At 39.2% G+C, this 14,082-nt stretch overlaps 1 protein-coding gene across 1 annotated transcript in view; it reads left to right on the forward strand.

Moving 5' to 3' along the window:
* Positions 1-14,082, forward strand: part of SPTBN5 (spectrin beta, non-erythrocytic 5) — a 179,426-nt gene that overhangs the window by 14,890 nt on the left and 150,454 nt on the right. Inside the window, exons 13-19 of the mRNA XM_075192975.1 lie at positions 1,063-1,202; positions 2,274-2,373; positions 2,788-2,958; positions 4,952-5,116; positions 8,577-8,803; positions 10,457-10,643; positions 12,853-13,053. Coding sequence (XP_075049076.1) covers positions 1,063-1,202; positions 2,274-2,373; positions 2,788-2,958; positions 4,952-5,116; positions 8,577-8,803; positions 10,457-10,643; positions 12,853-13,053 — 1,191 coding nt within the window. The remainder of the gene's footprint in view (positions 1-1,062; positions 1,203-2,273; positions 2,374-2,787; positions 2,959-4,951; positions 5,117-8,576; positions 8,804-10,456; positions 10,644-12,852; positions 13,054-14,082) is intronic.

The raw sequence follows: 14,082 nt of genomic DNA on the forward strand, positions 1-14,082 counted from the left end.
TATTTATATAAAAAAAACATAGTTTCCCCTCCCTAGTGGGCTCGTTATTATTGAGATGATCATTAAGTTGGTGTTAATACACCAGGGTATAATACCGAACATTTTCCAAACTCTTCATTAAGGGAATTTACGTGTGTGTGTGTGTGTGTGTGTATATATATATATAGAAGTACAATATCATCATTAGCTGTATATAGCACCACTAATTCCACAGCACTGTACAGAGAACTCACTCACATCAGTCCCTGCTCCAATGGAGCTTACAGTCTAAATTCCCTAACTCGCACAGACAGACAGAGAGAGGCTATGGTCAATTTTGATAGCAGCCAATTAACCTACTAATATGTTTTTGGAGCGTGGGAGGAAACCAAATCAGTAAAGTGATCTTTCATTTAGTTATTATTTTGCTGATATTTTATTTTATCAAAGTGATACTTTATAAACTTATCCCTGAACTTATTATACGTAATATAGTCACAGGATAAAAAAACAATATTCACTCCGGAAAAAATTGTCTGGGCAGCAAAAATGTCCACGATGGAAAATATCTGGAGGGTTAAAGTAAATAATATAAGCAAAAATGAATTCTTTTGAATATACCGGATTTCTTGAACAGTGTATCTTAAGTAACAGAGTACAATTTCTAAATATTCTTTACAGCAAAAACCAGGTTAAGTTATTTCTAACTAGGTGGTGCCATTAGATTTTTGACATGAAACAGAGGCCTACAACCACGCATTTCATAGTTTCTGCATTTCTGAATGTCTTCCACTCTGTAGGTCATTTCCCTTTACATAGTGACGTTTAGTTACATATTTTATGGAGCATGTTAAACTTTAAAACCCAGCAATACCAGAATAATGGTATTATTTGTCCTCTCAGTTCCTCTACCATGGGCAGAGCATATTAAAACCGTAGAATCAAAGGTTGATTTTCAATAAAGAATAAAGAATTTATAAAGAATAAAGTAAAATGAAATCTGTGCACAAATCATTTTTACGTTGCTTTTAAGACATTAGTTATTCTCACTGGTTTATTGTGTATTTTTCTGTTTCCTCCTAGGACCAACTGGATACAGTCCAGAGCCTTTTGAACAGGCACGAGCAGTTTGAGAAAGTGCTGGCATCGCTCAAGAACCGAGTGAATGGTCTAGGAATGAATGGAGAAGCACTGGTGGAGAAAGATCACTTTGCCGGTGCCTTGTAAGGATTTTCACTTGAGCAATATACATGTAGAACTGTGACCATTGAATTTTAAAGATATACAGCATGTATGATTCCTATTACAATTAAGACAATGTAAGGTCAAAAGATTCTCAATTTGCAGGCTTTTTGCCACGTCTTACATACTATAGTGCCACTGGAGTACTCACATTTATTCAGTGGTGGTGAATGTGATTGCTGTCCAATTATTCGGTGGTGGTGAATGTGATTGCTGTCCAATTATTCGGTGGTGGTGAATGTGATTGCTGTCCAATTATTCAGTGGTGGTGAATGTGATTCCTGTCCAATTATTCAGTGGTGGTGAATGTGATTCCTGTTCAATTATTCAGTGGTGGTGAATGTGATTCCTGTCCAATTATTCAGTGGTGGTGAATGTGATTCCTGTCCAATTATTCAGTGGTGGTGAATGTGATTCCTGTCCAATTATTCGGTGGTGGTGAATGTGATTGCTGTCCAATTATTCGGTGGTGGTGAATGTGTTTCCTGTCCAATTATTCGGTGGTGGTGAATGTGTTTCCTGTCCAATTATTTGGTGGTGGTGAATGTAATTCCTGTCCAATTATTCAGTGGTGGTGAATGTGATTCCTGTCCAATTATTCAGTGGTGGTGAATGTGTTTCCTGTCCAATTATTCGGTGGTGGTGAATGTGATTCCTGTCCAATTATTCGGTGGTGGTGAATGTGTTTCCTGTCCAATTATTCGGTGGTGGTGAATGTGATTCCTGTCCAATTATTCAGTGGTGGTGAATGTGTTTCCTGTCCAATTATTCGGTGGTGGTGAATGTGATTGCTGTCCAATTATTCGGTGGTGGTGAATGTGATTGCTGTCCAATTATTCGGTGGTGGTGAATGTGATTGCTGTCCAATTATTCGGTGGTGGTGAATGTGATTGCTGTCCAATTATTCGGTGGTGGTGACTGTGATTGCTGTCCATTAGGATCGATTATGTAGCAACAATAATTTTCCATCCACAGCAATAGCTCAAAGCATCAGCGATAGTTGTATCCAAAAGAGCGAGAAATCTTTTTAGATCTATAATTTTTATCTACAGAATAAAACAGAGGTTGTCTGACACACAGAAGCGATATAACAGTTTGGACCATAAAGCAGAAGAAAGACATAAGTGCCTCTTGGACTCACTGAGACTTCAGGTTAAGTGTTATGGCTTTTTTTCATTGGCTTGGGTTTACGAAGTATGCTAATTCCATATGATCTCAATAAATGCTAAACAAATATTGCACCTATCTAATTTGAAAGTCATTAAGCTGGATGAAGAGATGTCTATTATTGCCACCTGATTTGTCTTGCTGTCACTATATTTATAATCATGCACAGACCTGTCCAATCAATAAACCCCATCAACTCATATGACCCAATCTAAACATTATGAAGAGGACTTTGAAGATGGTGATTCAATGTTAAAGTTTATTAGGAAGTAAAGTTATGAAACCGTAAGAAAATGTTTCTTGGAATTTTTCTAACAGGTTTAATACTGTTAAAAAATTCTAGAGTTTAATATACAGATTTCATTCCATAATAAATACTCTGTTTTCCAATGGACATAGGAATTTAACCGAGATGCCACAGAGCTGTTGGTGTGGATGGAGGAGAAGTACAAGATTGCACTGGATGAGTCGTATCGTGATCCGTCCAATATCCTTCGCAAGCTGAAGTGGCATGAAGCAGCTGAGCGAGAGATGGAGGCCAATCAAGTGCGCTTTGAGGACTTAGTGAAGGTGTGTACATAAATTATATTTTCAACCAATATAATATATAGAAAAATTGAAATAAGATTAACAAGATCTTAAAAATCTCCTATCCATAATCCCCAATTGTATAAGTGAATAGAAAGTAGGTATTCTAGCTTTGGGGACACCACTCTATGGGCCTGAGTCATTTAGGCACATATCTGCAGGGAGTAGTAAAACTCTACACAAATAGGCCCTGCTTACACCCTTACTCAACAAGAAAGAGATCTCAAGATACGCTGACTATAGATGTATATTCACAGCCCTCTCTGCTCTGCTACAGAGGCCGCTGCAGGGATCTGTACGTACCTGTCAGCTCCTGCAGCAGCCTGCGTGTCCAGTGTAAAAAAACCCCAACAACCCCCCCCCCCCCCAAAAAAAAAACAACCAACAACACGTGGCCCCTTCCCTTCCCTTAACACTCGTGCTGGTAGGGGCAAAATCGGGGAGGCCCTAGGTTATAAATAGACCTCACATCTTTCATACAGGAGCTAAGTTCTTGTCGTCTGTGCTGGCTTATTTTTTTGCCTAGCCGGTTGCAATGGATTGTTTGGGGTTCTTCAAGCTTCCTCTCTAGTGGCACTATATATCTCCATTCTGTGTCAGGACTCTAGTGACACTATATATCCTGTTCTGTGACAGGACTCTAGTGGCACTATATATCTCATTCTGTGTCAGGACTCTAGTGGCACTATATATCTCATTCTGTGTCAGGACTCTAGTGGCACTATATATCCCGTTCTGTGTCAGGACTCTAGTGGCACTTTATATCCCGTTCTGTGTCAGGACTCTAGTGGCACTATATATCCCGTTCTGTGTCAGGACTCTAGTGGCACTTTATATCCCGTTCTGTGTCAGGACTCTAGTGGCACTATATATCCCGATCTGTGACAGGACTCTAGTGACACTATATATCCTGTTCTGTGACAGGACTCTAGTGACACTATATATCCTGTTCTGTGACAGGACTCTAGTGACACTATATATCCTGTTCTGTGACAGGACTCTAGTGGCACTATATATCCTGTTCTGTGTCAGGACTCTAGTGGCACTATATATCCTGTTCTGTGTCAGGACTCTAGTGGCACTATATATCCTGTTCTGTGTCAGGACTCTAGTGGCATTATATATCCTGTTCTGTGACAGGACTCTAGTGACACAATATATACTGTTCTGTGACTCTAGTGGCACTATATATCCCATTCTGTGACAGAACTCTAGTTTCATTAAATTCCATCCTGTGGCAGTACTACAGAAGCAGCAGACCAATATGTGTGGAAGAGATGTATCTAGTGGGTAGAGCAGGTCTCATGATGCACAGGTTCCAACAATGTAAATATGGCCATGATTTTATTATCCTAAGATGATCATTTTGTGATTGAATGTGCACTTAACCACTCAGATCTCTTAATTTGTTTTTAAATAATTAATATATAAGTGTACAAATACAAAACTCAGTGAATGTGGTGAGTTGCCAATTCTCTCATTTTAAATATCACCTCTTATTAACCAATTGGCCCTTTGCACCTGTGCTTGGTTATAATAAATAGCTGTCTTGGATTGTGTTTGTCAGTATCACACAGCCAATGGAGCGAATAGTGATGCAGTTTAAATAATACAGTACAGGCCAGCACTTCCCCTAAAAGCACAGAAGAGAGAACATTTTTTTTGTACCTTAAGGGACCAGAACAGCTGTGCATAGCCTGAGAAGTCCCATTATAAGGAGCCAGCTGCTTCCATTCCCACTAATGGTGCACCACTGTGATTCCCAGAAAGTAAAATAAGATATAACAAAACATTACAGAGTAACAATAAATAAATCATAGCGTGCTCTTTTGACTATGAATCTTTAGTGGTCAATTGTGTGGCATAGTCCTGCTGTCAATTTGTTCTGCATTTGTTGTATCAAATGTCGGTATGTTTAAGAAGGCTGTAACATGCCTATACTGCAGTATCTCACTCTGTGTTCCTCCTGTGATAGGTTGGAAACCAGCTGCTGAAAGAAGATCATTATGCAAAACCCTCCATCCAGTCCAAGATGTCTGAGGTCACACGGAAGTGGGAGGAGCTAAATAACAAGATGTCTGAGAGAGGGGACAAGCTGAGGCAGGCTGGACAACAGGAACAGCTGATGGAGTTGCTGCAGGTCAGTCACAAAACACAACTTGATCCAGTATTACATTATGTAAAAGTATATGTGCTAAAGATCCCCTGCATTAACAGGATATAAGATGTTGTCAGGGCTGGTCTTAGACAAAGTTAGGTTCTGAGCAGAAATTTTAATAAAGCACCCATCACATCCAATGCTGGTCCAATTTCACATTTCCCATTACCAGTCATATTGCAAAACCCAATTGCAAACCACACCCATCCATATTTTGCAATCCCTTTTTGACAGACCCCAATTTTTGTTCTTTTTCTATTTTTTGTAACTCCTGACCCCTACATCTGCCATGCGGCGGCGGGCCCCATACTCTCCATGGGCTCCGGTGCACAGCACCTGCCACACCAATGGTAGTTCCACCACTGTCTGGTTCAAAGTTTTATACACACCACCATGTCGAGTGCCAAATCTGATTTGCAAAGATATTTGGTGCCATAAAGATACTTCCTGACCCCATTAAGATAAATATATAAAAATTAGAGATACCTAAATAAAATAATGAAGGAAAGTCCCATTAAACCATTTGAGGTTTAAATGGCGGCCACACTCCACAGTCAGCAAAATAGGCAGAGACATAGATCCGCCGCTCACTATGGGAGTAGGGGAGGAACTATATTAGCGGCTTCCCAAGTGTATCCTAAATTCAGGTAGTTAGCTCTTCTCTGGGCTGAAGAACTGGCCAAGGGGGGGGGAGAGCACACCCCTGCTGTTGATACAGACTCCTTGCTGAGCTTTACCCCAGAGAGGCGCAGACCACCTGAATTTAGTCACACTGACATTCCTGACAGGTTGTGAAAAACATCTCCCATGTTGAGCTTATAGGGGTGGACGATGCAGTGCTGAGACTCCTCTCCCTGATTCATCCCAAGAAGGCCCCTGCTGTGAATTTTCTGGGAAGCCTCTTTGGGGGGCTACTACCACTGTGTTCTGAATATAGATAGTTATGTATGTTCAAAGCACAGTGGTAGTAGTCCCCAAAAGGCTTCCCAGAAAATTCACACCCGGGGCCTTCCATATAGTGGGATATATATACAGGGATGTCTCTCCCTCAGGCCATGCTGGGCAGTTGCCATGGGGTCCCACAAGCATAGGGGCCCCATAGGCAGGGCCCAATAGAAAAAAATATATTCACCCATGTATCAAGGCACAGTTGTACAGCATATTTTTTAATCTGTAAACACAGATTTTTGTTGCAGGTGCCAATAAATATAAACTTAATTGTATTGATAATTTACATTTTTATTCCTGTGTGTGGTTGTGTAGGTAGAGGGATATAAGTGTTAAGATGGCCCTGTGTATGTATATATATTATACATGTATATATTTGAAGATTGTTTTCTTCTGTGTATGTGGTATCCTCTATCATGACGCATAGGGAGATGCCTAGTGTATGGTTTACAAGGCTGAGGACCACAACACGCTCATCTGGAGAGCAAGCACCTGAGATGATGGAGCTTGGGCAAGATCCCAGACTCAATCTATTTCTGAGCTACAAAAACTCACCATGCTTCCTAGGCGTGATCCTGCTTCATTGCCTTCAGGTGGGACACATAGGACTGATCTCAGTACTCCATCTTTAGGAGAATACCGCACAGATCTAAATGAATTCGGTTTTAGTGACCCAATCTGAACCACTATGGGCCAGGATCTTAGAAGTAACTCTTGTGAGGTTGGCACATCCAAGGAGGCTAGCTTTGGATGTAAAGTCTTGCACACAGTCTGAGGGTAGACTCCCTTAGGAGCAGCATTTTGAACATCCCCATAGTAGTAGTGTCCCCTAGATTGGAAGAAAAAGCATTTCTCTGATTCCCACCATTTACGCTTATTTGGTTCTTTTACTTGTGTTCTTTTACTTAATCTATCCTTTTGGCGCTTTGTAAGTTATAAATTGGACACTTCGTTGACAAGTGATTATAGAGGGGAGGCCCTTCAGTCTTTACATTGATTAATGCCCAGTTCCTCTATACCCCATGGTTTGAGTATCCATCAGATCGAATCAGATAAATAGATTTCATGTAAATACAAAAATTATCTTTTTAAGTTTATGTCCTTTTAATAAACATTAGGATAAAATCATCTAATTGATAAATCATTTTAAGATCGTGGTATTCTAAATAGTAAACATGTTATTGCCAAATTAAAACATATAACTCTGTTCTTTTCACTCCCAGTAAAGCATTCCTTTGTTAGGAGATCCTTTTTGTAGCTCCTGCTTCCAAGAGGTAGATGATTGCCATCTTTTGTCAATTATCACCTGTACTAACGCTCTATGCACCAGCATGATACTTCTAACACATGAAGTGCCTAATGCCCATCTCATCAACTTTTTTAGGGACTTTTTCCATTTTAGATGTGCTTTGTCAAAGGGTACTATGAGCGTTCTCTGGATTTACTTTCCCTATCCATATGCAATTAAAAAAACAAATTTCTCCTACTACAATAATTAGTTTGAAAGTATAAACTTTATTACAGACAGAAGCACTAAGGATTTTGCTTTTTAAAAAGTGTTGCTCTATTTATATTGTTATTTTTAAAAAATAATCTTCAAACATCTCTAAAGGGCTGTACCCTTAGCAACCTATTAGGCATTGCATTCATTCGTCTAACTAGCACTCGACTGTTCAAAGCCAGTGTTTTACTAGCTGCTCTAGCTTACATATTTTGTGATGCATTTTATTAAACAAACCTTTTAGGGGGAGGTTCAATTCCCTGCTTTCTTCGTAAGAATGATACAGGGCGAACATTACCGTTACTACGACAATTTTAACATGGATTTTGCTCGCTGCTCACAGAGCTGCAACCAAAAATCAGAATTGAACTTACCACATTAACACTAATAATAGGCAGCAATTACCGTAGTAACGGTAATTGTGCGTGGCTCGCTTTGTTTTTTAGAAATTGAATCTCACCTCTTCGAGTTATAATTACACAAAGATATCCACAGTAATAGAAAACAGATTGAAAATGTCATACCCTGATGAAGGCGTTAAGGTTCAGCCACTAAATCTTTTTTAAACTTGAAATCAAGGAGACCACAGATCAATATCCAAGTGCTATCCAGTTTAGCGGCTTGAGGATTTATAGATGGTGAACTTTACTTGACACGAGAGCTTACTTACCCTGATCTTGGCAGCCAGCATTGGGTGAATGTTATTTATTAATGGGATACAATATTTAAAAAAAATAAGCGGCTTATTTCAAATGATCATCAAGTTGCAAAGAAAACAGGGCTATATGGATATGTGTGTGTATATATGTATGTGTATATAATATTATGTGTGTATATATATATATATATATATATATATATATATATATATATATATATGTGTATATATATGTGTGTATATATATATATATATATAAACGTCTGACAATAACAAGAATTTGTAATCATTCTGAGTGTTTGAGGTATATAATACTTCGTATGTCTCTTATCCAGGATGCCAAAGTGAAGATTGAGAAGATAGAGAAGGTTCTGCAAGCCCAAGAGCCTGGACACGACCTGAGGACCAGTCGAGACCTCCTCAAAGAGCACCGTCAGCTAGAGAATGAGAGCAGAGAGCTGGCTGACAAAATGAACTCAATCGTCTCTCGGGCTCAGAAAATGGCCACCAATCATTTCAACTCACAAGGAATCATGGATGAAACTATGAAGTATCTACGGAGGTAACTGATTTTATGGTACAGATGTGCTGCTAAAATAGGGCAAGATTGAGACAAAATTGCTTTTACTACAGGCAAAAGTCAAGTTATTGCTGGTCCACCTGCTAGTTAGTATTTAGGTTCTGACCTCGGGAACCCCTTTTATTACCAATGTTCTAGCCCCCAGGACTGCAGTTGTACACAGTCATAAGACGCCACTGCTTAGAGATACAAACGCGATAAGAGGTTCGCCAGAGAAGTACATTCATAAAAACAGCACAAATATGGCGTACTAAACAAGTTAATAAAATACACATTTATTAAGAATATAAATAAAAAACAATGATGTCTATTACATAAATAACTGGAATAAAAATAATAAATAATAACAAAGAATGCTATCAAGTTCTAAATTGACAGTATAAATATTGCAAATCTCTCCGTATAACCAGGTTACCCAGACTAGAGAAAATATCAAGTCAAAGGTATAAGGAGTGCACTTGTATCAGATTAAACACAGTTGCATGCATAAATAATTGAGTAAACTTCTTCAAAAAGCGCTATGGTGAGAAATAAGTCTCTATTGAGAGTGAATGGCCAGTTCACTCATTTCGCATAGAATATACAGCAGGCAAATGTATATTTGTAGTTCATCAGTAGCTCTAATCCAACAACGTCTGAACTTTATAAAGATACCATGTATTTAGTATTCCTATTGAAATGTAGTATCTGGAGCGATCTCACCCGATGTGGTGTAGCTGTTAGGGAGAAAGATGTCCCCTCTTAGTTGTTAGCACAACCAAAGCAAATTCCACTTTCCGGATCCTCCTTGTTAGTTTTCATGTTGTTGGAGCATACCTCTTATAAAATCATATAGAGTCCTGTCTCCAGATGATCACCTGTGTGCACACTGATGTAGTTTCCAAAGGTCTTTTTGTAAAACCTGGTATTAAATATAAGATATAGAATCTACCGTGTTTTGTCAGTTGAAGTCTGACTTTCTCAAAGATTACCACTGCTTAGAGATCTTGTAGGGTTTTTACTGGAAAAAAGGCAGCAATCACTGTATGCATACTTGATAACATCCAATTGGGTAGTGTCATCCCTTTTACAAGGTCTTGTCACCCTCGTTAGCAGTTTAGGCAGTGTCAAGAGATTTACAGGCAATGTGGGTACAGAGTGCTTTAATACAGGGAACACTTGATATGCCAAGAGATGGACCTATCATTGAGATATTGTTCTATTTGCAAAAAACTATGCTTAATACCAATTTCTATTTGCAGAGCTGCTTATAACACTTTTTAAACACTTTACAAATTGACTGTCTTTGTTAGCATTAAAAGCATTATTTAAATAATTCTTTTGATAAATAGCCATGCTCAGCAAAAAAAAATGATTAGAATTTAAAGGTAAATAATCATGTGTTTACAAAAATAGATTAGATGTTCTAACAATTTTTGGTTATAGAGCTGTCCTTTAAAACTAATGAAATTGTTAAATATAATGAAAAATAAGCTTTAGCTCGCTGTGGGAGTTATGTGCTAAGAGAGTGCAAAGTGAAAAAAAAACATAGCGGCCAATCAGAAATTTGCTTTCATTATCTAGCATTGTCTCCTTAGTATATAGCCCCTGGTTTTTCTGCCGGTTATGCAAATAGTGTGTTACAATTTTTTGCAGATTTCAGTCCCTGCAGGAGCCTTTGACCAAGAGAGGAGAATTCCTGCAAGCTAAAGTGAATCAGTATGAGTTTTATCATTATTTTGATCTTGAAATGACATGGATCGCTGAAAAGATGCCTGTTGCCACCTCCACTCATTTTGGCAAATCTTTGGATTCAGCTCAAAGCTTGCTTCAGAAACATAAGGTATCATTATGTTTTACAGTTATGAACCACTTGCTATGCTGGGAGGTGAGCCTTCATTCCTCTATGCATGGACTTAACAAGCAGGCACATGTCATCATTTAAAATGCTCAGACTGGATAATATAGTAAACTCTATGGAGGTCAAACTCACCTTTATATGAAGAACACCCCAATTTCTACTTTATTTATAGGATGTTCCTTCACACAAGACCTATCAGCTGCCTTTAGCTGTCTGGCCAAAATCTTAACAAAGTAAAACATTTTTAGTATTTGACTAGTGTCCATTATTTTAAGTCAAACACCAAACTCCATAAAAGCACTGATGAGCAAGGAGACTGTTTGCTTTGCTGGTTTCTGCTACGGTTAATGGAGCCATGTTTATAGCTGCCCCATTTACCTTGGCAAATCACAGAAATGCAAAACACTATTTGTAGATTTTCCACATATTGTTAAATCAAAAGGAAAAGGGATGACAGTGAATGGTCTGTATCATCCAGTGACCTAATACATGGGCATAAGGATATATTCCTTTTTACTATAGGATTCTTATATCTAACATTGCTGAGTCAATGTATCCAGCTCTGCTTCACTTACATTCCGTATACACTCAGTACTAGCAAATGACATATCACAGAACGGCTGTTGCTACTTGAAGGTAAAGGTTTAGGTCAACCCATAGATACTTACAATAAGGAAAGTCTGATATTGAAAATATACCCAGTTATTAAACTGGGTTTTTCATGTCATTTTTCGGCATAACGTAAGGTTATAAGATTTTCCTGCACGGAGTCCGTTATTTCTCTGTTTCTTGGGCATAGATTAATTTGAATAGAAGCTGCTGCATCGCTTGTTCTGTTGAGTTGAATAAATTGGCATCCATAATAAAGCAGTACCACCTAGTATTAAAACTACCATGAATAATCATGGCACATTAGTACCCTATAACTAATCAGTCTCTAAGGTACAAATCATTTACAATAATAAATGTGTGGTGTTTCTCAGCCATATAATATATAGAATAGATAGACCAACTATTAGAGCGCAAGTATGAGCTTGGCCATTGTGTGTGTGTATGTGTGTATTTTCTTGGTCCCAATGTGTGATGGAGTATGCAGTTATCTGGATCCCATGTGGCAAATTAGTCTGTATACTGTACATACAGTCATTATGTCCTGGGCTTATTAGTAAATGTCTGTGTATCATATGGTCAGTGCTCTAAAACTGGACTACTATTATTACACAAGGACCCTGAGCTTTCCAATATGTGTGACGACCTTTGCCCTTTGCCACCGGATGGATAAGCCCACACAATATAGACATTTTATATTAATACCTGTGCTGGTACTGTTTTGATTCTAACAATGTTCAAGGATATTTAGCATAAGATTGTATCAAACTAGTTATGCCTTCAAATATGTAGCCAGTTCATATTGTGTGTTGTATGAACATTTGACCAACACATGGTAGAGGCAGCCATTTTGTGGGTCAGTATATTTACTAGGGATATAACCGAGCCATGAGGCATTACATGTCTCATACTTGCCTACCTTTGAAGGTAGCTGTCCGGTAGGGGGTCTGTAAATAGGGCGTGTCTGCACATGTTGCACCGTTAGGCCCCGCCCATGTCAATCTTAGACAATTTCGGCCAATCCCATCAGGGGGTGTGGCCAAAATGCCACATTTTGCCCCGCCTCCACCCTCTTCAACATCGAAGATGGCTGCATCCGGGATGTCTGCCTGCTTTCTCGGGAGTCGGGGAGAACTCCCAAACATTCGGGAGTCTCCCGGACATTCCGGGGGAGTAGGCAACTAGGACATGTCTTAATCCTCAGTGATGTCCCTTCTTCATAGAGAGTTGGTAAACAGCAATACATACTAAATATTGGTACAGCCCACAAAATGGCTGCCTTCAGTGTGTGCTGGTGACTGGTACACTATAAGAGAATACTTTTAAAAATGGTACCGTCGATCAGGGGCAGCCTGGGCCCATCACATAGTGGGCTACCCTGGGCTGGGTCACTGGGCCATCTGCATTTTTTTCCTTTTAAAATGTTCCTGACAGGCTGCTCAGTCGAGTCTTACACCCCCCCCTCCCCCCCACCGGGCTAAAATTTCCCAGCCCTCCCCTGTCCTCGATTTTGTATTAAGATTTACGTTACTTGGTAAGACCATACTTTTTAATGATTCTGAAACTGTTCTTATTTGTGCAGGAATTACAAGTAGAGGTAAATGCCCACAGACAGCAGCTACATCGAGTCCTAGATATGGGAAAATCTTTGATTGCAAGTAATCACCCAGAATCTCGTAACATCAGTGATAAAAATAAGGAGCTGCAAGCTGCCTGGGCCGTGTTAGAGGGGGCCTGTGAGAAAAGGATGAGGTTCTTACAGGAATCTGTCCGCTTTCAGCAGGTGAGAGATCAGTTTATAATGTATTACTCCCAAGCTGGGATACACTGTGCTCTTCTCCCATGTTCTGCATGAGATATCTCTTGATATTTATTTTCTAACCATAAGAAATGTTGTTGCAATTAAATAGTACATGGAATATTAGAGGGATCTACAATGTCTGCTATGCCTATGTGCTTCTCTGCAGCTTTAATATTGTCTACATGCAGCGGTGGAAACCATTATCTGGACTTATCCAATATCCATGAGAATTTAGCCCTTGGTCCTTTGGTGGTGCTCAAGCCCTCACTCCATATGCTTTCTTCATGCCTGATCACCTTCTGAGATATTATTCTTTAATATCCATTATGGATCATGAGAAATGTGATTTTGCTAAGTTGACGCCATATTGTTGCCTTATAGCCATTTTGTTCTCTTATAGCTTAAAGACAGATTAGATACAGCTAGTTTGTAGGAGTTATTCATTGTTTGCAGGAGACTGTGCTCATGGCCTTGAATATGGCAACACAGGAGATAAACCAACTCCCCCCTGGGGAGTTTTCCTGTGTGAAAGTGAGACAATATAGCAACATCTGTGTAAAGGGAGCATGAGTGGTTAAAACCTTTTGGGGCGTAGTTTTCTGTAATAGGTGATTTTTGCTGTATAGATAGGGACTTGTAACTAATAAAGCAGAGCTAATTGTACACGCAAACCATGTAGTGCATTTAATTCTCTCCAGCTGATGAGCTCATAACTGATAAACTGTCACTTACAGGTGAACAATCTGATTTAGAGTCGACAATCACTAATTAGTATACACAGCAAGCTTCATGCACCAAGTCATTGTAATAAACAGCAAAAACACCTTCCCTTTGGATTATAGTGCAAGTCCCTCTGCCTAGTCTCTCTCTATATCTTGTCATGGCTATAATTATACCAATAAGTGTGAATGGGGAAGGCCCCTTACTGGTTTTTAAGGTACCGCCTGAAACATTGACATTATAATCCATTATTGATACAGCCTGTCAATTCACCCCACCATCTGCTTGTTG

The sequence above is a fragment of the Mixophyes fleayi genome, chromosome 12, assembly GCF_038048845.1.
Source record: "Mixophyes fleayi isolate aMixFle1 chromosome 12, aMixFle1.hap1, whole genome shotgun sequence".
Classification (NCBI taxonomy): Eukaryota; Metazoa; Chordata; class Amphibia; order Anura; family Limnodynastidae; genus Mixophyes; species Mixophyes fleayi.